The sequence below is a fragment of the Sinocyclocheilus grahami genome, unplaced genomic scaffold, assembly GCF_001515645.1.
Source record: "Sinocyclocheilus grahami isolate Dianchi unplaced genomic scaffold, SAMN03320097.WGS_v1.1 scaffold459.1, whole genome shotgun sequence".
NCBI lineage: Eukaryota > Metazoa > Chordata > Actinopteri > Cypriniformes > Cyprinidae > Sinocyclocheilus > Sinocyclocheilus grahami.
Window position 1 is genome coordinate 475,020 of NW_015505638.1, and position 23,907 is coordinate 498,926.

General features: G+C 38.8%; 2 protein-coding genes across 5 annotated transcripts; both read right to left on the reverse strand.

Annotated features, from left to right (window-relative positions):
* Positions 1 to 788: 788 nt before the first annotated feature.
* On the reverse strand, positions 789 to 5,828 carry LOC107552837 (U4/U6 small nuclear ribonucleoprotein Prp31). The gene is made up of 14 exons (XM_016234835.1): positions 5,693 to 5,828; positions 5,392 to 5,604; positions 5,221 to 5,281; positions 5,057 to 5,140; positions 4,857 to 4,954; positions 4,572 to 4,678; positions 3,995 to 4,164; positions 3,581 to 3,738; positions 3,398 to 3,487; positions 3,118 to 3,245; positions 2,382 to 2,454; positions 2,157 to 2,285; positions 1,461 to 1,559; positions 789 to 1,251 (listed from the first exon to the last, which is right to left on the reverse strand). The coding sequence occupies exons 2-14, from the start codon at positions 5,602 to 5,604 to the stop codon at positions 1,132 to 1,134; spliced, it is 1,530 nt and encodes a 509-aa protein (XP_016090321.1). The 5' UTR covers positions 5,693 to 5,828; the 3' UTR covers positions 789 to 1,131.
* Positions 5,829 to 7,186: 1,358 nt separating this feature from the next.
* Positions 7,187 to 23,894, reverse strand: LOC107552838 (uncharacterized). 4 transcript variants are annotated; one of them, XM_016234838.1, is made up of 16 exons: positions 23,362 to 23,894; positions 21,137 to 21,270; positions 20,827 to 20,971; positions 20,622 to 20,692; positions 19,508 to 19,626; positions 18,966 to 19,053; positions 18,369 to 18,517; positions 18,158 to 18,242; positions 17,786 to 17,907; positions 17,338 to 17,487; positions 10,676 to 17,009; positions 10,439 to 10,602; positions 8,832 to 8,968; positions 8,128 to 8,390; positions 7,963 to 8,041; positions 7,187 to 7,815 (listed from the first exon to the last, which is right to left on the reverse strand). In XM_016234838.1, exons 1-16 carry the CDS (start codon positions 23,447 to 23,449, stop codon positions 7,691 to 7,693), a joined length of 8,253 nt encoding a protein of 2,750 aa, XP_016090324.1. In that variant the 5' UTR covers positions 23,450 to 23,894; the 3' UTR covers positions 7,187 to 7,690. The 4 variants fall into 4 exon arrangements, with proteins under 4 accessions (XP_016090324.1, XP_016090322.1, XP_016090325.1 ...); XM_016234836.1 differs by having other exon boundaries at positions 8,128 to 8,462; XM_016234839.1 differs by lacking the exon at positions 21,137 to 21,270 and adding an exon at positions 21,785 to 21,816 and having other exon boundaries at positions 8,128 to 8,462.
* Positions 23,895 to 23,907: the final 13 nt, after the last annotated feature.

Sequence of the window (23,907 nt, forward strand, 5' to 3'; positions counted from 1 at the left end):
GAGAAATATTTTTGAGTTAAATTTTTTATCATGTGAGAGAACACTTTACAAGATTGATTGCAAGAGGCAAACATACAATTTAGTTAGCATACTTACATAATAGACTAGTCTGCAATTGACTAACCAGAGGTGTATAATAAAGCATATTATTAAAAAGATCTTGATCATTATTTTTCATTTTTGTGACTCAAAAATCACTTCCTGTCAATTAATCTTGTATGTGCTTCTCATTAAAAAAAAATTAAGAAATCCACCAAGACATTTTTCAAATGACATGGTGATTCTTAGTCTATCATTATGTAAGAGTTGACGCTGTGAAAATGTCACTATTATAATTCATTAAAATACATTACATAACTATGAAATGTGGCATAACAGGATAAAAGTGACACCAGAATTTCGTTAAATACATAAAACATTTTCTTAGTTAAAACTCCTTTGTTGTGCAACCATTTATTGCCACAATCCATCCTACAATACAATGAGTGGAAAGCAATTCAAGTGACAACCAGAAAACATTTACTTGAACACTCAAAAAGGATTTAGCAATTTAGCCTTTAATTTAGCATATGACGTTTTAAGATCTTTAATTCATGATAGCATTTCAAAAATGTGACAACAGCGTGTCTTCTCTGATAGGAAAGTGATGCTTGCATAGTCAAAGACATTTTGTGCAAACATGCATACCAACCTAAACTATATGAAATCCTCAGGGACAAAGCACGCATCACACAGAGAAAATAATAGGTGGCTTTGAACTAAAATGAAAAAGGACTAGAGACAATGAATGTGTGCTAGATAAGCAACTTTATTAAGTGTTGTCCAAAGTTATTGAAATTGAAAAAAAAAAATGCTTAAAGAAAAACAACTTGCATTTACTGTTCTTTGATATATATATACAGACAACACACAATTAGTTTGTACACATTTTAAAAGATAAAAATGAACAAAAACCAAAATCCTCTCCCTCTTCATATTTCCAGCCATGTGTCCTGGTGCTGTCCTCATAATGTGACCATTCCCACACAAGTCTATCTGCGTGGGTGTGTGACAGAGTATAAATTAACAGTTGAAGTGTGAATCAGACCACGGCTGTCAATGCGTGTAGTTTCCTTCTTCTAACACAATGCCTCACACTTTATCCTCCTTCTCGCGCTTCACCTTGAGGAACTCGGCTATGTTGGAAAAATATTTCTGATTGGCTTCAGCCACCTTCTTCTCTGCAGCCTGTGGGTTCACAATCTCCAGCCCCTGACAGAGAGCAGACAGTGCACAGACTGTTAACTAACAAATCCACCAAACCACAGCTGTCAGTCAGTGATTCAGCAAGGGAACCAAACAGAAAGCAACTGTACTCGAACATGAGAAAACAACCTGAATGTGAAGGCTGTAACTTCTGCACCCTAGAGGCAGGAAAAGAATGGCAAAAAGAATCAATTTTCCAATAAGAGATTGTGTACCTGTAAAGGAGTGAAGGCCACACTGGAGCTGGTTCCAGATGATCGGTCTCTGACAGTGGACTTCCCACCGTACGTCATGCTCTGCTTCTGCAGTGTTCGCTGCAGTGACCAAACATTCATAAGACCATATGGAAATGCTCATTAAGTACCAATGCAAAATAATTATATTGATCAAATTTACACTACCATTCAGAAGTTTTAGGTCAGTTTTGAAAGAAATTCATACTTTTTTTTTTAAAGACTGATAAAAGTATTTCAAATAAATTATGTTCTTGTATACTTTCTATTCATCAAACAATCCTGAAAAATAAAATACATCAAGGTTTCCAGAAAATATTGAGAAGCATAAATGTTTTCCACACTGATAAGAAATGTTTCTTGAGCATCAAATCAGCATATCAGAATATTTTCATATTAGAAAATTCAGCTTTAAAACCACATTTAAAACACAGAAAATAAAAATCTGTTATTTTAAGTTACTTTAACTTGTTATAATATTTCAGAATTGTACTGTTTTTACTATATTTTTAATAAATAAATACAGATTTGGTGAACATAAGGGACTTCAAAAACATTTTAAAAATCATCTTACCAATCCCAAACTTTGAATGGTAGTGTATATAAAATACATTTAACTTTGAAGAAACTGATTTTTCTCTTATATTTTGTAATTCATGCTACAGTAAGCAAGCATACCTGTAAGGATTTGGATATTCTGGCCTTGGTGGAGTCGTTGACCTGAGCTTGTCTGACCCTGCCGCTACCAGACTTTCCCAGTTGACCAAGACTGAAGCCCAGATCCTCCTGATAAGCATCATCCTCGATCTTACAGGGAGAAAGACCAAGTTTATAATCTGAATCAATCTATGGAATTAAAAAAAAGGCATGCTAATGGAGCAATACTGACAGAGCTCAACTAACCTCTGCAAATGTCATTCTGTTGGCATGTTTCCTGATTTCTGTCAGACCCAGCCTCTCTTTCATCTTACGATACCTGAGTATAAAAAAAAAAAAAGAATGGCAAGTTAATGCGATGTAAAAAAAAAAGTTGTACATAAAACAAAAATGATTGCAGTAGGTTTTACAAGAAAATACTATTTCAGTCTTTCTACTTCAAAATTTCAAAGAAAATTCCGTATGTTCAAAATTTCACGTACAATTCAATGTTTTACTTGTCGATTCAATACAATAAAAAATATAATGCAAAAATTATTTTGTGTACTTACACCTTTCAAGTTTCTTTTGCTTAATTGCCAAGAAAACATCTCAATGCAAAATTTTTAATAAATTATGAAAGTCAAAAATGAATAATGTAATATAAACAACAAAATGTTTTTGTACTTCCCTTTTATTATTATTTTATTTAAATTTTTTTGCTTGCCAATATTGAATATGGTCAGTGCAATTTTTTCTGCTTCTTTTAGATGAAATACAAAATGAATTAATAAGAATGAGTGAATATATAATACAACATAAAACAATAAAATATATATATATATTTTTTTAAATGTACTTCCCCTTTACATTTTTTTAAAATCCTTTGAAAAACAATTTCTTTTAGAAAAAATATTATGAAATGATTCATGAAATGAAAGTTCTTGGCATGCTTCATTAGATTCACAAAGGACCCATCATTCCCACCCTCTACGACCCTCACCTTCTTCCTCCTCTCTTCTTTCTCTGTCCGTCTAGGGGAGCTGGAAGAGGCTTCACCTGCTTGACTGGTGGAGGCTCCTGCCATTTATCAAACTTTCGCTCGATCTCTTCCTTCAAGTCATAGCCAACCTGTGTATAAACAAATAAACAAGTTCATCAAGACAAAGCACTATAGTACTTCTAAAGATTTTTAGCAGCAAATACGGTCTAGCTTTAATTATCATCTGAAGTGAGTAAACTCTAAACTGTACAGTGGTGTAGACCACGATGAAACCACTGACCTTGCCATCTGCACTCTCGTGAAAACTGTCCACACGGGCAGCCAGAGTGCATTTAGCTGCAACCAGACGAGCTGCTTTTCTCCTCAGATCCTGGAAACAAAGGAAAAACTCATGATATTCTGAATAAAAACGATCAAATAAAAGCAAGGAAAAATAAGTGAAAGCAAAAAGGTTGATGCTCACTGGAGGCAGAGACTGCACTACATCACAATGGTAGATGTAGCCTGTGTGGGGTAGCAGGGATGTGCTGCTGAATCCAGACAGCGTCCTCCTCTGAGCTCCCAGCAACATCAGATTACACGCAGGCATCTTGGACAGGTTAGTCAGCCCCCCAGCAACACCTGAAATGAGGGGTTGGGGGGGTTTGCATGTTGTCAGGGAAACAAAACGAAAGGGATTTTTACAGTAGCACCAAATTTTATTGTGATCAAGCATAAGCATCTTATTTCACCCAAACAAAATACTTTTTTTTTAATTTTTTTTTTTTATTATTAACCTTTTGTGTCCCACAGTCAAGTGAGTTTGGAACAACATGTAAATGACAGAATTGTAATTTTTGGGTAACTATCCTTTTCAATTCAGCAGTCTTGTTCTCACCCATAATCTTGGCAGCAGTTGAAGCTCCGACAATTATTGAAAGATTTGGAGCAATAAATGACATCCTGGATTCCACATAGTCATAGATCCTGTGTTTCGATTGGTTGAGTTCAAGGGCCATGTCACATGCCTCCTCCAATCGCTGAAGCTCATCATCACCAAGCATTGTTCTGCCAAAACCCAATCATTTAATCAGAAAACCAGCTAAATTATACTGCTGTTCAAATGTTTGGGGTTGGTTCGATTTGTAACATTTTTGAAGGTCTCTAATGCTCACCCAGGTTGCATTCATTTCATCAAAAACAGTAATATTGAGAAACAATAGTAAAATAACCGTTTAAAAATGACCATGATTTTCCCCCCATGATTCTTTGCGAAATATAAAATTCTAAAGAACAGCATTTATTTGCATTTTCTTATCTTTTGGAACAACGTATAAGTCTTTACGGTCAGTTTTGACCAACTGAATGTTGAAAAGTATTCATTTATTTCAAAAACAAAAATCAAAAAAGACTTTAACAAAAAACAAGGTTCTCTTCCTGTAATCATATCATACCAAATATATCTGCTCACTCACCCTTGTGTGGTTGAGGCTGTGACACTGACCACCATGATAGTAGCATTAGTCAGGATCTGCTGGAGGGTCTCATTATTTTTGCATTTCTCTAGATTGTTGCCCAGCTCCTGAAGACACACAAACACATTAACTTATATAACACACACATGAGAATTTATGTTTAAGCCTTATTAATAAAAAAACACGAACGATCAGATGATGTAAATCATATGATGGTAAAATGTTGCATGAATAGGCTGCTCAAAAATGCTCAGCCCATCATATTTTTCAAATTAATTTTCATACCTTAACAGTTCTGATATAGTCTAGTGCATTTGGCACCAGAGACTCCAGTTCAGGAAACCTTTTGGAGTACTTGTCACGGACAAACTTGTGAATGATATCTGAGGGGGAAATAACGATGTTATAGTGCTTGATAAGTGATACAAATCTTGGAATTTGACAAATATTTTGCATATTCACTATAAAATAAACATTAAACTCACTGAGTTCATTGTCAATTTCCACTGTGAGATTGTTGGCAGCGACAATGAGCCTGTACTCTGGGTCTGCTTCAACAGGTCCAGACACTGGAGAGAGTGGAAAAACATGTTAAATATGGAAAATTCATATTTACACACGTTTCAGAAATGAGTTGGATGTTACTCACCTTCTGAATTTTTACGTTGATTTCCAACATAATGACCGATTTTATCAATGATTTCAGCAAACTGTACGAAGTCGAGAAGTTTGCAATAAGGTAGTGTAACGTTTCAGGGAGACAGTACTTATTAGAATCCATTTAGAGATAAGAGTCAAATGAATGAAGTCAAAAACTCACTGGCTTGCTGTGTCTTAGTTTTGCTATGGATGTGACACTCTCCGTCCCACTGTAATCCACCTCCATCTCCTCCGGTATGTCCTCCAGACCCCCATCGGCTTGATTCTCCCCGGGTTCCCCATCACTCTCACCCCCTCCACCACCGGGATACAGCCCGTCCTCTTCTTCTCTTGCCTCCTCCAAGTCGGCAAGCAATTCGTCTGCCAGAGACATCTACGAACAGAGCAGGAAAATACACGCGAATTATATCAAACCACGAGGTTTTTAAAATAGTTTTCCGGTTAAATGTGCTTAAACTTACATTTCCAGAGCGCCTCTTTTCTTCTCGCTTCAATAAAAATACCAATATCAGCCAGCACGCAATGATATACTAACGCACAGCACCAAACAATGCGTTGAAGTCGCAGGTTAAATGCGTCACATGTTTTACAGCAAAGGCTTCTGGGAAATGTGTTCAGAAACGCAGACATGAAAAAATTATTTGCTTATGGTATGGTATGGTATTAATTAATAATAATAATAAAAAAACATTTCTCTGGGGGTTGTCGTTTTTGCACCCTGAAAGCAACATTGGGAATTGTAAAAATACAATTTAAACCCCTAATTTGTGTAACCTCGCAATTTTCTGGCAATAAACATTCAATTAATATTGAATGGATGAACATGGCTAAGAATTCAGTTTGAACGAAACTGAGAAAATAGAATATTTTTGTTATCATGGCACAAAATAAATTCCACAATTTTAGTATTTTTTCTGTCACTTTTTTATTTCAAGTGGATAATATGAGGTAAAGGTTGCATGTGACAAAGCCAATAATATTTAAATAATAATTATTTTAAAATAATTTTGACCAATCTTTACTGCTAATTTTCTGGTAAATATTAGGTCAAACAAAATAAACATGGGATTTGTGCTTCATGGGACAATGTAAAGTATTGTGAATTTTGCTACGGAGTTCTACTTCATAATACTAAGCTTTATTTTATGCCAGTTTAAGTTTTATTGTGGGAAAATGCACTATAATAATAATAATAATACAAAACAAGGTTAGTCAAGTAAAATGTTACACAGAGGATATTATAAGACAGAACAATTTATTGTCATCAAACAGTTCAATAAATGTTTCACAGTTTCCATGTTATTTTCACTCCCTCAGCTTCTTACAGAATAATATGAATCCTCTAAATGAAACAGATGCTGAACGTGATGTAATGATCTGGATTACCTCAGACATTTGCATGAACAATAAGATAAAAAACAAAAATGAATGAATACATAAGTCAATTAATAGTTATGTATGCTGATTTCTCTTTTTTCATGCCAAGCAATAATTATTGCTTCAAAATAAATAAAGGAAAAGCTAATGTCAAATACATTATTAGAAAATAACACCTGCCAGACACATCATAGGACAACTAGATACAGACTGACATCCAGAAATAGCTAAATTAGAGAAAGCATTTCAAAGTGTTTGTACCTATGCAAAGATACGTTTGTTGAGGTGGTTATTAATAGGATTAAATGCAAATAACATAAATATAAAATCATTTGATACAAACTAAATATACAGTATACTTAAACTTCTGAAGTGACTTAGGCCAACAGACAAACATATATTAAAAATAAAAAAACAAATGCAGAATAAATAAACAAGTAAAGAAACTAGATACAGAAATAAATAACATTTGCAATAAAAAATACAGAATTAAAAATGACAGTTAGTTGCAGTTTTATTTTTTCATGCATTCTAAGAATACATTTAAAATAAATGTTTTTAAAATGAGTTTGTATTGTGTTGCAATTTCATTTTTAGTTTGTACAGATGCTAAATGAGAACTGCACTGCTGTGATTTGGAAAAAGAACGATTCCCTCCTCAACCACAAACTACAAGAATGTCTGACTGCAATGAGAACAAATTTACAATGTCAATATTTCTAAGCTCACAAATAGACGGGTACTGGTCAGAGAAAGTGCTCCAGAAGCCATGAAAATAGAGCAGTTAAGCTGGTACATAATAAGACTCCCATTGCATAGCCGAAAAGTACAAGTCAGATTTTACATAACTCCAAGGATTTTGGCTGTTTGGAAGGTACTTTCTATGTGTGGATTTACCACTCCAGCTGCTGCAGTGAGTAAAACCTGGACTGCCTCCAGCCTTTTGAAACGGGAGTCTTTCTTTTTCTTGCAGTTAAAAAAATAACCTCCAGGAGTCCTCATATTTACCGATGACAACGGGGGCCACTCATTCACTCCAGGGGCATACATTTTGTTCAGGTGTTTATGGGAACTGTAGTATGTCACACTAAATGTGGGTCATTGGCAGGGCTCACTGTAAACCTTGATGATGAGCCAGAAGTTACTCCAGTTGATCTTGGCTTCACTACATAGTCTTTACTTTTTGATGGCTTGTGGTTGCCTAATCCTTAAAAAAAAAAAAAAAAAAAAAAAAAGATTAATCAGGGCGGAAGACAAAAAAAGGTGACCTAAGAAGTTTGTAGAATCACAAGTTTTGCATTTTCTCTATGCAAATAAGGCCAAAAGTATCATATCTTCTGCTGAATACACTTACCAAAACCATCAGTGTTGGGGGGCTTTCCATGGGGAGATGAACTAGTAGATCCAGAGCTTAGTTCATTGGTTGGAGTTTCCTGGCAGATACAGAGAAGTAACAAATCAGATGATGTTTAAAACTTATGGTACTTGTTGCTCCTCTGTATAAACACCCTTGACATACCTGATCAAAAAGATAGACTGTGACATCATCAAAAAATGACACATTCCTCCCACGGTCATGGTTCTCTTTGTCCACGGGTTCCTTTGGTGATTTCAACAAGCTGCGCAAACCCACTCTCTTGTCAACATCTGTTTCCGTGACGACGATGATGCGCCTGGGAGACTCATCCTCCTGTTCCTCTTCTTCATCTTCATCTGGATCGCTACCTGTTGAAGCAACCCTCCTCCTTCCCCCTCTGTGCTCTACCCCTTCCCAGAATCCTCCTTTGGCATTTGGTGAGAGAGGAAGAGAGAGAGCGAGCGGAGGGAGGGATAAGGAGAGACGGGCAAGCTTAGCTGAAACGAGATGATGGTACAAATGAAGAGATGAAAGATAAACATCAAAGAAAATTGTGTTATATGTGTGTGTATATATATATATATATAGAGAGAGAGAGAGAGAGAGAGAGAGAGAGAGAGAGAGAGAGATCGTTATAAAATGATTTACTTTTTTAAAGAATTATAACAATATATAAATTATATACTGGCCATTTTTTTCTGTTTGGGATTTCAACTAGCTATCAACCCCTCATAATGATTCAGAGACTGATGTGATAAAAACGGGATAATTAGCCAAATCATTCAATTAAAATAAAATAAACTTTAAAATATTAACTTTTTCAAGTTCTTTGGTTTTAATTTATGAGTGTTTTCAGTTCACAGTACCTTTCATAGCTTGATTTGCAGCTGGCAGTGAAGGTGTAACTTCAGGCTGTTCAAGCACAGTGATTCCTTCAGCCTTTGCTTCAGCAGGTTCACTCACAGACACAGAGGGAGAGGAGGGTGGGGTCTCCTCTTTGCTGCTAAGATAAATCATTTACACTAAGATAAAGTCTGTTTTTTTACCACCTTCAACCAAGAAATGCATTCAGTTCAAATTGATTTGAAAGCAAAGACTGTGGTTACATTAAATGCCAAGATGACATCACATTCTCTACAGTTCATATTTATTAAAGGGATGGTTCACTGGTTTTTTTTCTAGGCTTGATTGTGTTTATGGAATGCAGTCTAACATGTGTTAATGCTTAGTTAAAAAATTTTTTTTTTCACATAATTTAGCTTTATTCCACACTGCTCTGTCCCTTCTCTGAGAAATACCCTGATCATTTCCTGCTTTTATGAAGCCCCTCCCTCTGAAATAGGCGATGGGCTCTGATTGGTTAGCTAGCCCAGTGTGTTGTGATTGGCTAAACCGCCTCTAGTGCTCGTCTAAACGTCCCACCCCTCACCTCAGCGGCATGTGCTCCAGTTTTATTGTAAACAATGGCGTCCTTAATATCGCTTATCAGTTTGATAACCCGATTGAGAAGCAGAGGATATTATTGAAGAGGATCGTGCAGAACCTGTGCAAGCATGGCTTTTACTGGTAGGCCTATGTTTTTGTTTGTTGTTGTCTCATACTTTTAGATACGCTGTTATTTGTAAATGATACTGCTTATGTTAGCTTTTAATATACGGTTTTATCCTGATTAAAGCTTTAATACAGTACGGCAACTGCACACGCGTCCATGTTTAACGCTTCTCATAGCTATGTGAAAATAAGTGTATAATTGTAACAGTTCATTGCTGGAGCTGAGCTGAATGAGAGAGAGATGCAGAGCGTGTGCAGAGCAGTGGACACGAGGAACAGTATTAAGAACCGCTGATTTAGAACATTGATTTTGAAACTTGTGAATCCATTAGAATCGTTAGAAGACAGCATTGCGATTCATATATGAATAGATTTTTACGTGCACCTCTAGTTTTCTCTTCCTCTTCTCTAAAGCAGAGCAGGCCTCGCCCCCCTTTGCTGCCTTTTCCAGAGGGCGGGGTTTATCTGGGTTTGTGATGTCACAAACCCGGGAAGTAACTTGTTGTAGTCCCTACCAGCCGTTTTTGTAGGCATTAAACTGCCAGAATTTTAAAAGACGATATCTCTGTTTGCATTGAACTTTCAGCTTCATAACTTTGCAGATATTGTTTATGCTCAAACAGCAACATTACACACTAACTAACGTTAAAAAAAGTGAAATCGCAATCAACTACCCCTTTAAATACAGAATATCTATGATATTTTTCATCTCTAGAATAGTGAGAGGTATTATATTATCTCTCTTAAAATAATATTAAATAGATACAGTGGGGCAAAAAACTATTTAGTCAGCCACCAATTGTGCAAGTTCTCCCACTTAAAAAGATGAGTCCCCACTGTATATTATCTCTCTCTTAGAATATTGTTCTGTTTTATTCATCACTTCATCTATTTTTGTAGTATTTCTGGAGCATAACCACACCTCTCGTTTTCTTGGAAATCTTTGTTTGCAACATTTTCTTCAGAGGATGAAGTGGTAGAGGCTCCCCAAGGGTGCAGAATCACGCTGTCACTAACTGTAGACCCCCACAGGACATTGGTTTTAACATTTTCACTGAGAGAGTACTGAAGTCTTTCCTCACAAACCTAAAAAAGACACAGAATGTTTCAGAAATAGCAGAGCATCAATAGAGTACAGGTCATAGTAGTTTTTACTCACCTGCATCATCAGTCCATTTTTTGTCTGCATTTTTGAGAGAGACTGCTGCCCTTTGGAACCATCTGTAGAATTGCATGGTGAGAGAGATGTTGGCACGAGCTGCCCCGTTCTCTTCTCCACTGACTGCTGAGCTTCTCCAGGGAAATTTGGAGAAATGTGGTACGTGGTACTTTTCGATATCCCGTCAACTTCCTCTTTTAGCTCTACTCTCATCTTCCCCTCTGCATCTGCTGAGTCATGATGATTTATTATGCCACCAGCACCACTAGTTCTTTGCTCTGGATTTCTTTTCAAAGATTCAAGCAGATCCAAGTTTCCTAAAAACAGATCTCCAAGGGTCTCTTCATCCCCAGAAATGCAGCACAGTTGCTCCAGTTTTTCAAAATCCTCTAGAGGCTCCTCATCCAAGTCCTTCCACTCAGAGATCAACAACTCAGGGATGGAGTTCAGAGAACACTGGGAGAGAGGTGAATGGGCCGCTTTCTGGGACAGGCTATTTTTGTCATCCACAGCCTTTGATTCTGGGTGAATGTGGTTTTCTTTTACAAGCGATGTGTGCAGTTTTTCTCCCAGGTTTGCGGTGATACCTTTGCTGTGAGTGGTGGTACTGGTGGCAAAAGACTGATCTAAACAGTTAACATCATCAGAAGAGTCAGACAGCTCCTCATGTCCTTTATCAGATGTTTGATCTGCAGCACTGAACAGACTTGAACTGGTCTTGATTTCTATGTGGTGTACTGTATTCGGGAAACTACTTGGGCCTTGGCCCTTACCCACTCCTGCATGTGGGGAGGCAGCACATTCAGAAAGCTCCAATGAAATCAGTACAGGGGCTGAACACTGAACGTTGCTACTATGAATCTTACATGGCTCTCGATCAATGCTAATGGTGAGATTTGGGCAAGATGGAGAATCTGATCTTTCTTTCTCAAAAAATACATCACTGATTGTGGCAGGACAGTGATTACTGTCAACATTATGTCTAACGGTTTCTGTACTGAGACACTCTGGATACACTGAAATGATGTGAGAACTATCAGCTAAGTCAGTGGTTGAGTTTGACATATCTATTGTGCAGGTTTGATGGTCTTCAAGGGCTGCAACCAACGTTTTGCTTGCTTCAGTCTTGGGTGTCCATGTGGCTTCGGTTTGGTCCCTTTGTACATTGTTATTATGAGTAGAAAGAGATTCTTTGTGGCATTGTAGAGGTTCCAACTCATCAGTTGAAGCATTTGTAATAGAAAACGAGGGAGAGTGAGTCATACAACCTCTTACACCCACTATGTTTTCGTGACTGTCAAACTCTTTATTATCTTTATCCCCAAACAATTCACCTGCCACATAATTTTGTAAACATGTCTGGGTATCAATCACCACCTCAACAGGTCTGTGTTGTACACATGCCTCCAGTTCTGGGTTCTCCAGATTCTCAACTTCCATCTTTGTATTGCTAGTATAGCACTCTGGTGTTCCATTTTCCATGTCTGGATTTTCCGTGTTCTCCTCTTGCTGAAAGTCGAGCCTTTCTACAAGATCCTGCTGAGCTTCCTTTGCCCCACTAGAAAGGATCAGCCGCTCATGTGGTGGATAATCAGCCTGTCCTAGCTTCTCATCATTAAATGCATCTTCACATATTCTCTGAGTAGAGGGATGAGACTCACTATCTGCAAGCTCATCATTTGCTTCAGATTCCCAAAATTCATGACTCACCATTAAATGTTCCTCCTCCCCCCAGGCCTTTTTTCCAAAATTTGGGAAGAGCTCTGATCCAAGCCCTGCTTCTGGTGTCTGAGCTTCAGCTGCAGCCCACTGGTCATTTTCTACAGGCCAAAGGTGAAGTTCTCCCTGCTGAAATGTTTGGCAGTTGAATTCCCCTCTCATAGTCTCCTCCGTACTGTAATCTTCCTCAAGGGCACTCCACAACTCCTTCTCTTTCAGTTCAAGACCCATTGAGGCACCTCTGCTGAATTCATCAGAATTTTCCTCCTTTGAGATCTCCATACTGCTGACCTTCTCATCTGCAGAATTTTGGGGGGATTCCTTGACAGTGAAGCAGAGCTCCCCTACAGCTAGCTGATTTTCAGACCTCTCCTTTGCCTGTTCATCCTCACCCTCTTCTGAATATGAGAGGTTTCTTAAGCCTAGTTCATTTGCATCTGAGTCTTGGATATCAAGCTTACCCTTCTCCCCTCCTGTAGGTCGTTCAGCTTTCATCTCAGACCAGATGAACTGGGTCAGGCCGCATTTGGTGTCATCATTGCTGAGCTTTGTGTTTATCTCAGGGCTGATGATGCATTCAGAATAATCAGACTGAAAGCTGTAAAACCGTGATAACCTGGATTTACTTTTGTCTGATGACTGTTCATCAATTGGGAATTCAGGTGATGTACAACGTGCCTCTTTATTTTTCGTTGTTTTCAAATATGAGCAATGTTCGATAAGTTCTTCTTGACAAACTGGTCCAGAAATGGGTTTTTGAGGCTCTGAGACCATGTCAGCGAGCAGCCTAGGATCTGTAGCGCCTGAATCGTGAAGCATTCTTTCTTTTGAAAATGTGTGAGACATGAACAGCTCACTATTTTTAACTAGAGAGGAGTTTTGGATGTTAAGGTAGCCGTTGCTAAATGGAACTCCCTTATTTGGCTCATCCTGTCCATTGGAGAAAAACCTGGCAATAAACTCAGCATTGCATTCGCTCTGAGAATCTCCTGAAATGTCAACACCTTGTTTGAGACCCTTCTCTACATCAGCTCTCTCATTCGAACCCCACAATCCCTGCGTATTTTGTTTCATCTCCACTTCCTTTTCTAAATTCTCCAATAGTCCTTCATCCTCAATCTTTTCCTCAATTCCCATCAATACACCTCGCTCTCCTGTTCGAACGCTACCTGGAAGAGAAGGGCCAAGTACATCGGTGCCTTTTCTGCTTAAACCCTCTACACCATCCCAGTCACTGTCGGAGAAGTAAGCTGAATCCCGGTTTGGTGTTTCAGTTCCCAGGGCTCTCCATCCACTACTTCCTCCACCCAACCAGGAATCTCCAGGTGTGAGGCAGTCTAGTGAACTAGAGGTCAAAGGTGACAAGACAGAATCTGTGGTGGAAAGTGACTGATCAGAGTTGGGTTCATGCACCATAGGCGAGTGGAACACATCTGTGCTTGATTCATTCAAGGAGAGTGAAGAGTCACTTAAAATTATTTGCTCTTTTGCCATTGTCATGTCTTTATCATGACACCCAGTCCTTGAACTAGTTTCCTTGTCAGGTAAAGCGGTTTGTTCAAGGGATTTAGAGGATGTCTCCATCTGCAAGTTGGAAGTGGGGTAGTCTTGATTCACATCTGAACTGTATTCCCTCTCTTTTGTAGAGCTTGGGCCACCTGCTGAATTACTGTTTTGTGAAGGATCAAGGAAATTCGATTCATTTGGCCTCTGGTTTGGATGTTCTAGCAGTTTTTCATTGTGAACATCTTCAAATGTTGCATTTGATGTCATCAACTCAATGCCAGTTGAAACACTGTGATTGTTTTTCTGTGTTAGTTCTTTTGGCTGAACAAACATGCTCTTCAAATAATTTTCATCTATACTTCCAATTTGTGTATCATCAGTGATTGGATTTTTGTCACAACTCAGTGTACCATTAACATTGTGCATATTTCTGGGTTCTGCTGGACCCTCACTTACACAGTCATGTTGATTGTGAGACTCTTGAGAATTTTGGTTCTCTTTTATAATGGGAGATATCTGGTCCAATAGAGGCCCATTTTTAGGCAGTACTTCTGAGGGAGGAAAATTATTAAGGGAATGCTTCTCTAGCTCCATTTCAGGTGAAAAGTGACTGACTGGAGTTAATTTCTGAGCTGATTCAAGATTTTGTAACTCAGATGCAATCTGAAGTACTGGAATTTCTGGACGCATAGCAACTTTTATTTCACTCCTTTTCGCCCGCTTGGTGACTTGGGCATAAATTGCTTCTTTTGTGTCACCTGGCGGCTTTCCTGCTCTTGCTATTTCTGATTCAAACTGTATTGTCTGAGATGATTCTGGGTCAATGCATATTGACTCATACTCAGGAGACAATGGAGCAGGTGATACACTCTCTTCCTTTTTGCATTGCCTTGTAATGATTTCAGTCAGAAATGTTTCAGCAGATTGAATCTCCTTCAGAAATTCTTCTCTCGTCATTTCCCCTTTCTTCGGCCCAGGTTGAACACTCTCATTGGATATTTCAGAGAGCACGAAATGAGACTTCTTCATCCCTGATGAAAAAGCCTCCTCAGCTTCTGTATACACTAGCAAATCTGAGGGATGAGCAAAAGGATGAGGAGTAGTTCCAAATCTGGAAACCGGGGTGCCACCTTCGCCATCATATGCATCCTCACAATCTGACACAGATGTCTCAATCTCTGTAAGGAACAAATCTCTCTTTTTGGCACTGCCTTCATACCCAGGCAGGAAGTCTTTGTCTGAGGCCCAAGCCTGTGTGGATGAGTCCAGTTCTGAGAGAAGAGACTGGGATCTCCGCATTCCTTTGTCTTTCCTTCCATCACTTTCTCGTGTCCATGAGGTTTCTCCATCTTTCATGTCTACGGAGTCATTGGAGATCTCAGTCAGAAACAAATGTATGGGAGATTTCCTAGCGGCTGCAACTCGCTCACATTGCATGACTGCATCTTCCCTCCATATGGCCGGCAGGATGGTGGCGAGGCGAGATTGTGTTCGCTTCATTCCCCTTGAGAAAAGCTCAGCCGTAGCTGGATCGGGTTCATCAGCCAGGTTTGTGCGCTGAATGGTTGTGCCACTGCTGGATCTATGCGGTGACATGAAAGGTGAATCATCGTCATCATCTTCATCATCCTTTGAGAGCTCTGAACTAGAGGATGATGTTCTCTGAATTTTTGGAATTGTGGATTGGAATCGAATCATTCTGGAGCAGGACTCATTGTCTGTAGTGTATGTCTCTGGACCATCTCTTGAATTATACAAAGACTGAGACCGTGTCATGCCTCTGTCAGCATGTCTCTCATCAGTATGGTCACAGCTTAGTAGGTCTCTTTGTAAGTGCATCAAACTGTATCTGGAATATGTCTCTGAAGAGTAATTTTGACCCTTTCGGAGTCTATAGTGGGGAGGGAGAGGTGGAGGACAGGATTGAGGTGAGAGGAACAAGGTGTGACTGCCAGAAGATGGTGGAATAGAAGGAGAGAGTGATGGAGATGGGGGCAGTGTGTGATGAGTGCGATTTAAGCCCAAATGGTCAAAACTGACTTTTGACAGTGAACTTATTAGTAAAGAATCAGAGGTCTCAACTTTACCTGTCGGGAACGAGGATCCAGGGTAGATGTCTAACCCGTATGTTCTTGCGTAACCTAGTGGAGGAGCAGGCAGGGGACGTGAGTGTAGATGGCTGCCAGAGGACATGGACATTGAACGAGGTTTAGGCGGAAGGATGGGTGCTTGAGGACCAAGGGACTTTTGGTTTGCTTCTCCAATGTTTATAACAGAGTAATCCATCACTCGGTTACAGCGCTCCTTACTAAACTCAACCAAGCCAGTGTTTGGAACCATAACCTTTACCTCACTGGATCTGACAGTCTGAGAGGTGCCTCTCGCAAAGCCATCTTGCTGCTTAAAAGCTGGTCTGTCTTTTCCAGTAATTCCTGTTTGAAGCTTGACCAGCTCCAGATCTCCAGAACACACAGAATTTTTTTTAAACGAGCGCCCTTTTCCTAGACTAGGGGACTTATCCTGGGGAGTATGCTCTTCCAGGCGAATGTAATACTCGCTGGCCAGTGAAGGGCTGCGGGCACTGATTACGGGGACGACGGTCGGTGTGTCCAAGGTTTGCCTGTGGCCAGAATTGGGTGTCGGTATTGGTTGAGGAGGAGGAAGTGGTTTGTACCCTCTCCTGCCATGGGCCTTTTCCCAGAAGTATTCAAAGTTTAATCCTTTGCTGGTCTCTGTTACAGTAAGAATGTCATCTAGCTCAGATGTAGGAGAGATCATATTGTCCACAGGGTCCAAAAGTGGAAAGGAGTTTCCGTTTTCTCTGAGGCAGCCATCCTCCCTCCCATACTCTCTCTCTCTCAGAAGTTTGTGTGCAGCTGACTGAAAAGCGGGGGGCCGGAGGGCATCCCATCGTCTTTCAAATGACTCATCACTCTCTCCTCTACTTCCTTCTCCACTGTCTTCCTCATAATCCTCCTCATCGTCATCCCTTCTAGTGCTCTTACGCCTTCCTTGTTCTGCGGCAAGGAGAGAGGAGAGAAGAAGGAAGACTTTGTTGACCGCTGGCCGCTGGGATGGGGGTAGCCAGCAAGACTGCATGACCTCGTACCTAATGAAATATACAAAAATAGTTCACATATTAGTATGTGACATTATATACTACATATTTTACTTTATTTAGATACCAAATCCTGTTTAATTTTTCTCTTATTTAATTTTTTTATTCTTATTTTTAGTGCAGTAAGACAAAATACACTCAAGAATCATTGATTATATGTTCTTTTTTGTTTGTTTTATCATTATGCTAGTTATGGAAGTTTTCACAAGTACTATACATTTCTGTAAGAGTAAAACATTTGGTAGGTGAATCTGAACTCTATATCTGCATATGCTTGCAGATACAGTTTTATCTAATTAAAGCCATTCAAAATTCTGACCAATAGTCTGCATGAGTGAGTTTGAGGCGAGGTTGAGCCAGAGTGATCTGTCGTTCCCTGATGACAAAGGTGAGAACCTCTTCATCGCTGAGGTGTCTGTGCGGCTGAGCCCCAAATTCAAACAGCTCCCATATCACAACACCCAGAGACCTGCCAGTTGTCACATGAAAGACAAAAAGTGGTTGAAGTAGCACAAGTGATAGACTGGGATCAAATTCAGAAAATTAAACAAGCTGACACCTCAGAATATAAAGTCTATATATTATACAGTATTATTAAAGTCAAAGTATATTGTATTACATTGTTTTATCAAACTCCCTAAAACTGTTTGTTTTAATAATTAAAAAAAAAGCTAACTCCATTACTGTTATTTTTTATTTATGTGCTATTATTGAACTCTTCCATTTAAATTTCCATTATAAATATATTTGTCTATAATTTTCCATACCACACATTGCTGGTTTTGGTTTGATCAGTGACAATCAGATTCCCACGAAACTCCTCCAGAAGTTCAGGGGCAATCCAGCGAAGAGGTATCCAGAGTTTGTCTGGCGTTAGATAGTAATCCTCCTGTTTGTGTAAAATATAGAAAACCACATTATCAAAGTTCAAATAAAGAGGCTAAGCTGCTCTAAAACCATTATGCATCTATATGCTGATTATGCAATATGAAATATTTGTTTTCAATACTGACAAATCATTTTCTATGGTGAACAGAAAAAAACTTCTATACTAAAAAAAAACCTAAGACCAATTGATTGAGGTCCTGTTCTATAAAATCAATTTGAAGGGGAATGATGTTTAGTAATTGTTTAAGTACCTTATATTGATTATGCGAGAGGCCATAGTCTCCGATCCGAACAGTAAGATCTGAAGTGAGGAGGCAGTTCCTCAGTGCCAAATCACTGGAGAACACAGACAAACAGAGAATAGTATCATCATTTTTGATATCTCTCCATTTTCACAAATGCTTTGTCTGTCACTCACATGATCCTGAACACTTTTAAAGTTAAAGATTTCCTCAGTCTTACCTGTGAATGTAATTGTTCTCATGGAGATGCAAGAGACCTGAGGTGATCTCATATGCCATTCGTTGTAAGGTCAAGAGGTCTCTGTTTAACAGGTCAGGGGTCATCCCATCAGACTTCCTCTGAGCTCTTAAATACCTCTTCAGGTCACCCTGTAGATACAGACACAAACATTGAAAATCCAGAAATTATTTGATTATTTGAATTAACAAATTATTTGATACAGAAAATAAGATCAAATTCCTAATTAAAAGCACTAAGACAATTTATGATAACATAATATATAATACATGGTATATTTAATTTTATTTCAGTCTTATGAGTACACAATGGGCCTTGGTCATGAAACATGCAGAATTAATTTTTATAAATATTGAATTTTAAAAAATACACATGAACTATCTAATCCAATACATCATGAATCCATTCTTACATAAATTGCTTCATTGAACTGAATGTGCAGTGTTTCATGAATGAGACCCATTGACTGTATTTATCTGAACTACCGATAAGAGACAAACACATCATCCAAGGCAGTAATTGTTTTCTCTAAAAAATGTTATCTAAAATTGGTCTCAATGTCCAAATCTGGGTTCTCACCAGTTGACAAAACTCCATGACCAGGAGGAAAGGAACGCTCTCACTGCATTGGCCCAAACACTGCAGAATATTTGGATGCTGAAGGCTTCTGCGAGGTGAGAAAAACAAATCAATAAAGATTAGCTGTGTTGTCAAAGTTCTTGTAAACATAAGTTATGAAGGGCTAGAGAGAGAAGAGAAAGGGAGATGGCAAACGTAATTAAACTAAAACTTCGGTCTAATAAATAGATCTATAATTTTTTTAGCATTCCCGGGCACATCTGGGCACATACACATCATGTGTGTATGTATTTATGTCCAGTGTTCAAATGAAACCTTCCTAGCCATCACAAGCCATTGTAATGCAAATAAACGAGCACAAAAATAAGGTAATTCATTGCTTGAATCAGCAATTTGATTGCTAGATAAGTGGGGAATAATAGCCTCAATAAAAAGCAGCAGACATTTCCACTAACATAATTTTTTTTTAAATCATGGACTAACGAGGAAAAACAACAATCAGCAAGACATAATGCCAGCCAGAGCAACCCAGTTTGTCTGACCTGTATGGCTCGGACTCTGCCAAGAACTTCCTCTGCTCCAGAGGACTAGCACTGACCCTCAGCTCCTTCACCACAGCCTGATAGGAGCTGCAGTCACACAGCACTTCAGCCAATATTACCTACCAGAGACAGATCAAAGTTACACCAGGAAAAAAAAGTTTACTACGCTATATCTGTATAAATGAAAAAGAGGAAAAGAAAGAGAAAGTATTTAAAATTGTATTTAAAAAAATGTAAAATAACTGTACAGTGAGGACATATAGACCATGACAAACCACATGGCAAACAGTTCAGTACAAATTCAGGTCAGTGTAATTATAGATGGTCATCAAGTAAGAGAGTCATCTTTAAGCAGCTGAAAATGAGACCACGGCCTTAAAATCATATTTTAAGTGTTTAAGATCTGAGATATAATACTTGCTTGTGTAGAATGATCAATTTCACAGATATTTACACTATGAGACACTGATTCAGAAGCATCAGTTTCAAGCGCATATCCATACATAAATGAAAAGTTCTTCCAGTTTTATGTTTACCTGAAGCAGCCTACATAAAGGGGTATGTAAAAAATTATAATAATTATAATACTACACCTTTCAGTTTTCTTAGGTACCCCACCAACATGGGTTTCCATTAGTGTTATAGTTACAATGGACCCTTTTCACAAGACTGTGATGACGCGTTTAACGGTCATCAGCATCGTAAATCCTCGAAAGTATTTCATTTTTTGTAAATGTATGCACACTTATAACACTATTCTTTGTATTATATCACCTTTGCATCAAATTACAAAAAAACAGTTAATGCTAATGCGAGGGTGTTTCTAATGCAGCGTCTATGGGAGGGACGGTAAATGTGACATTGTTCTCTCTTCTGACAGCCGTTATCAGTCACTCTCAATTTTTTTTCTTTTATTGAAAGCCATGAAAACACTATCGTGGAGTTTTTCTTTTGCTATTTGAGCAAATGGGAATGCAAAAAATATATTTGTGGTACTCTCCCATTCACTGCTATTCAAGTTAACCCAACTATGACGACTTCCGCTGCTGAGAAACCCGGAAATTTGAAAAAGGTCCATTCAAACTGTTCCTGAGATTAAAAATCTTTTGTTTACCTTCCCAAACCAGCCATTTCCAATCTCTTGCAGGTAGTTGAGAGTGTGCCTTCGGAAACATTGGGAGCTGTCTGTGGGATTCAGTAAGACTGTGTTAAAGAGAGTTATATATTTGTATATATATCTGTACATTGACAGTTTACTTGTCACTTATGAACGCGTTATGGAATTAGATGTGCATATTGCCCTTAGTAAATGGGTTTACCTGTGCCATTTGGTAGAATGGGGCAGTTCTTATCCCGCAGTGGAAGAGTGTAGACCTCCGGTAGTGATGGACAGGAAGACAAACTGTCCTCAGGAACAGGGCTGGATGCCCCAGAGCATTCTTCCCCTTCAGCATTATCAAACTCCTGAAAGAGAAAGGTGGAGGTGGGAATATATAAAAAAGAAGATATTTAACCACCATCAGATGAACAAGAAAACATATGTTCCATGCTGATTCATATCAGTAACACCCACATTATGCAAAATTCACATAAACCTACATGTATAAAGCACACACCAAAGAGACTTACATTGAATCCCACACCTCCCCTCTTACAGCAAAGGCAGGTGAGAAGCAACAGAACAAAAGAGACCAGCCCAGAGCAGGAGATGAGAATAATCACATAAGGGGGAGGAGAGAGAGAGCCGTCCCGGGACAGAGAGACTGAGGGAAAAAAAGAGGGTAGAGTTTTACATATCCAGCCTTAAAAATACTAAGGGATCAATAGATAGATAGATAGATAGATAGATAGATAGATAGATAGATAGATAGATAGATAGATAGATAGATAGATAGAGAACTTGTAAATATTCCTAACAGGGAAAAATTGAAAAGGGCAGCGTTACACTCAGAACATACAGGAATACAATGAAGTGTTTTCATTGCACAAAGGGAGAAAGTAGAGAGAAAAGCAGAGGAACTCAGAATAGATCACCTTCAGATTGGGTTTAGGGAGGGGTTTGAGAGTTAAAGTTTGAGGGAAACAAAGGAGAGAAACCAGAGAGTCATCATACAAGACATTTCTTGTACTCGTCACTATTGAAAAAGAAGGGAAGGTATTTGGAGTTTGTTTGGGGGTAGGGCCTTTTTTAAGGGAAGGGACTGGATTATTGAAAAAGATTCTTGTATCTGCAGGGTTGCTGGGTCAGAAGGAAAGGTGCCATACTTGATTTTGTACCTCAATTTGGCCGTTTGTATTAGGAGAGCCATCTGTGGAGAAGAGAAGGTGGGGAGGAGGGCAAGGAGGTTAAATACCTTTGGCATTGTGATTGCTAAGACTGAATATCCACTACTAAAATGTATTCAACTGACTCAAAACCTCATAGTTTTTTCATCAATGTTAGCACACATGCCATTGCTACAGAATCTACACCTCCCTTTTATTAGCTCATTAAGTCACAAAATATTATAATATAATAAAATGTTTGAATTGAGAATATCACTGAAAATAGTGAGGATAAAAATAACATTAATGCAATTCTTTAAAACTGTGAAGAGAAATAGATGTTGCTATTTTTCTTAATTTGCAAAAAGTAATGTAACTTTTAGAGGCGACAGGCCATGGTTTTCCTAAAATAGCATAGGCACCACAAAGACATTTGGACCTGGCTGAAGCTGGGAAAGGCTGTTTAAAAAGGGTCACAGAGTACTAAGCAGTCATTAAGGTCTGTTGTGTGAAAACAGTGCAAGTCATTTGAGGTTGTGCCTATTTAAACTTATAGATGGTAATTTCAGGAAAATAACAGAAACCAAAATATCATTACATTTTTTCTCAATTATATAGTATGTTATTATTAACAACAACAATAAATATTATTATTTTTTTACAATTATTTTCATATGATAATACATAATACATAATTTTGATTACTATAATTATTTTTATTTACAAATAAAAAATAATAGATATCTCACAAGTCAGGAACCTATCTTGCTCTAGTTTAATGGAGAATATAGTGTAAATGCATATTAAAAATCACAACCACAAATGCTACGCTTGCAATTAATAGTCACGCGTTTTGCATTCAAGAATCACCCCGTGGAATTCGTCCACTTGAACTATATGGAAATATATAGGCTAATGACCAGGTAGCTGTGTGAATACATGGAGGGTGTTATTATTCATCTGATAACCTTTTATTGTTCGAGGGACAGTGGCCAGACTTTGGCAGAAACGGACCTGTGCGCAGTTCCCTTCTTTGACCATATGGTTACACATACTGCATACGAGAACACACAAATAAACACACGGGCCTGTTGGCACATTGTGTTCATGATCCTGCTAAAATAACTCGCGGAATAAAACATCCGACAATGACATAATAAAACGCCGCAGATGATGCAGTTCTGCGAACAGCAAAAACAGGGACAAACAGGGAAAATCGCGTTATGTAAAAATATGATTTACCTCAGGCCCATAGGTAAAATAACATAGAGGAGAGATGTTTTGCAGGCCCACAATGAAGAATCATACATGCGTACCAGAATACCAGCCAGACACCTTTATTATCATCAGTGCAAGATATATTGGGCTCAATATAAGGACACGTATATAGTGCCAATATGAAACTTAGATCTAATAGATATGACTGGATTATGAAATAATAATTAGCATCGCCACACATGATTCACCCCCATCCAGAAATATAAAACACTCTCATCAGACTGTCACGTTTGCCTTATTCACATAGCGTCTCATCGCCGCCTCCCCCCCAACCGAGCGCATCAATAACGCCATCTGAACGACACGCTCACCTTCCTTCTGCGGGGCTCCCAGTGCTCTCTCCGGGTTGAAGTACGACATTAGCCCCACCAGAACAATCACCCAGCACTGCAGTGACATAGTCGCGCGGTCCACGGCACCACCATCCGAGCGACGCTGTCAACGTTACCCGCCGCGCGTCTGGCTCCCCGCTAAGAAGCGTCTCCTTGTGCTCCTTGCTCAAGGTTGATGCCCTCGTTAAATCCGCAATTAAACACGGTGTGAACGCTCTTTTGTGTCAGCCTAATCCCGCGATCCGCATCCTCACCAGCGCGCTGTTACTATTTCGTGCTCATCGCGTCCCATCGGTCGAAAACGGGCAGAAAATACCAGTGAAGTCATTCTATTGGTTCTATATCCAATCCTATATAGTGTCAGTATCATGTGAGTGGCCCAGCAATGTTTTCTTCCAAGAAGCCCCTCTACGTCAGACGCGACCGATTTTGCGCTAATCTCTGTGGACCGGCGCGCGCCTCGCGGCGATTTTCGTAGATAGACGTTGCCTCGCAATCGAAATGATTACGCCATGCCTTTCGCTC

Bases quoted from the DNA above. Each gene is read 5' to 3' on its own strand.
- LOC107552837 (XM_016234835.1), bottom strand. From the start codon at position 5,604: ATGTCTCTGGCAGACGAATTGCTTGCCGACTTGGAGGAGGCAAGAGAA. The intron at 4,165-4,571 runs GTGAGTGAGCAG...GGGTTTTGGCAG, and splicing joins ACAGCCTCAACCACACAAGG to AACAATGCTTGGTGATGATG. The intron at 1,252-1,460 runs GTACACAATCTC...GCTCTCTGTCAG, and splicing joins TGGCCTTCACTCCTTTACAG to GGGCTGGAGATTGTGAACCC.
- LOC107552838 (XM_016234836.1), bottom strand. From the start codon at position 23,449: ATGTCACTGCAGTGCTGGGTGATTGTTCTGGTGGGGCTAATGTCGTAC. The intron at 21,271-23,361 runs GTGAGCGTGTCG...TTTTTCCCTCAG, and splicing joins GGGAGCCCCGCAGAAGGAAG to TCTCTCTGTCCCGGGACGGC. The intron at 8,969-10,438 runs GTGTGGTTATGC...GATTTATCTTAG, and splicing joins GATTTCCAAGAAAACGAGAG to CAGCAAAGAGGAGACCCCAC.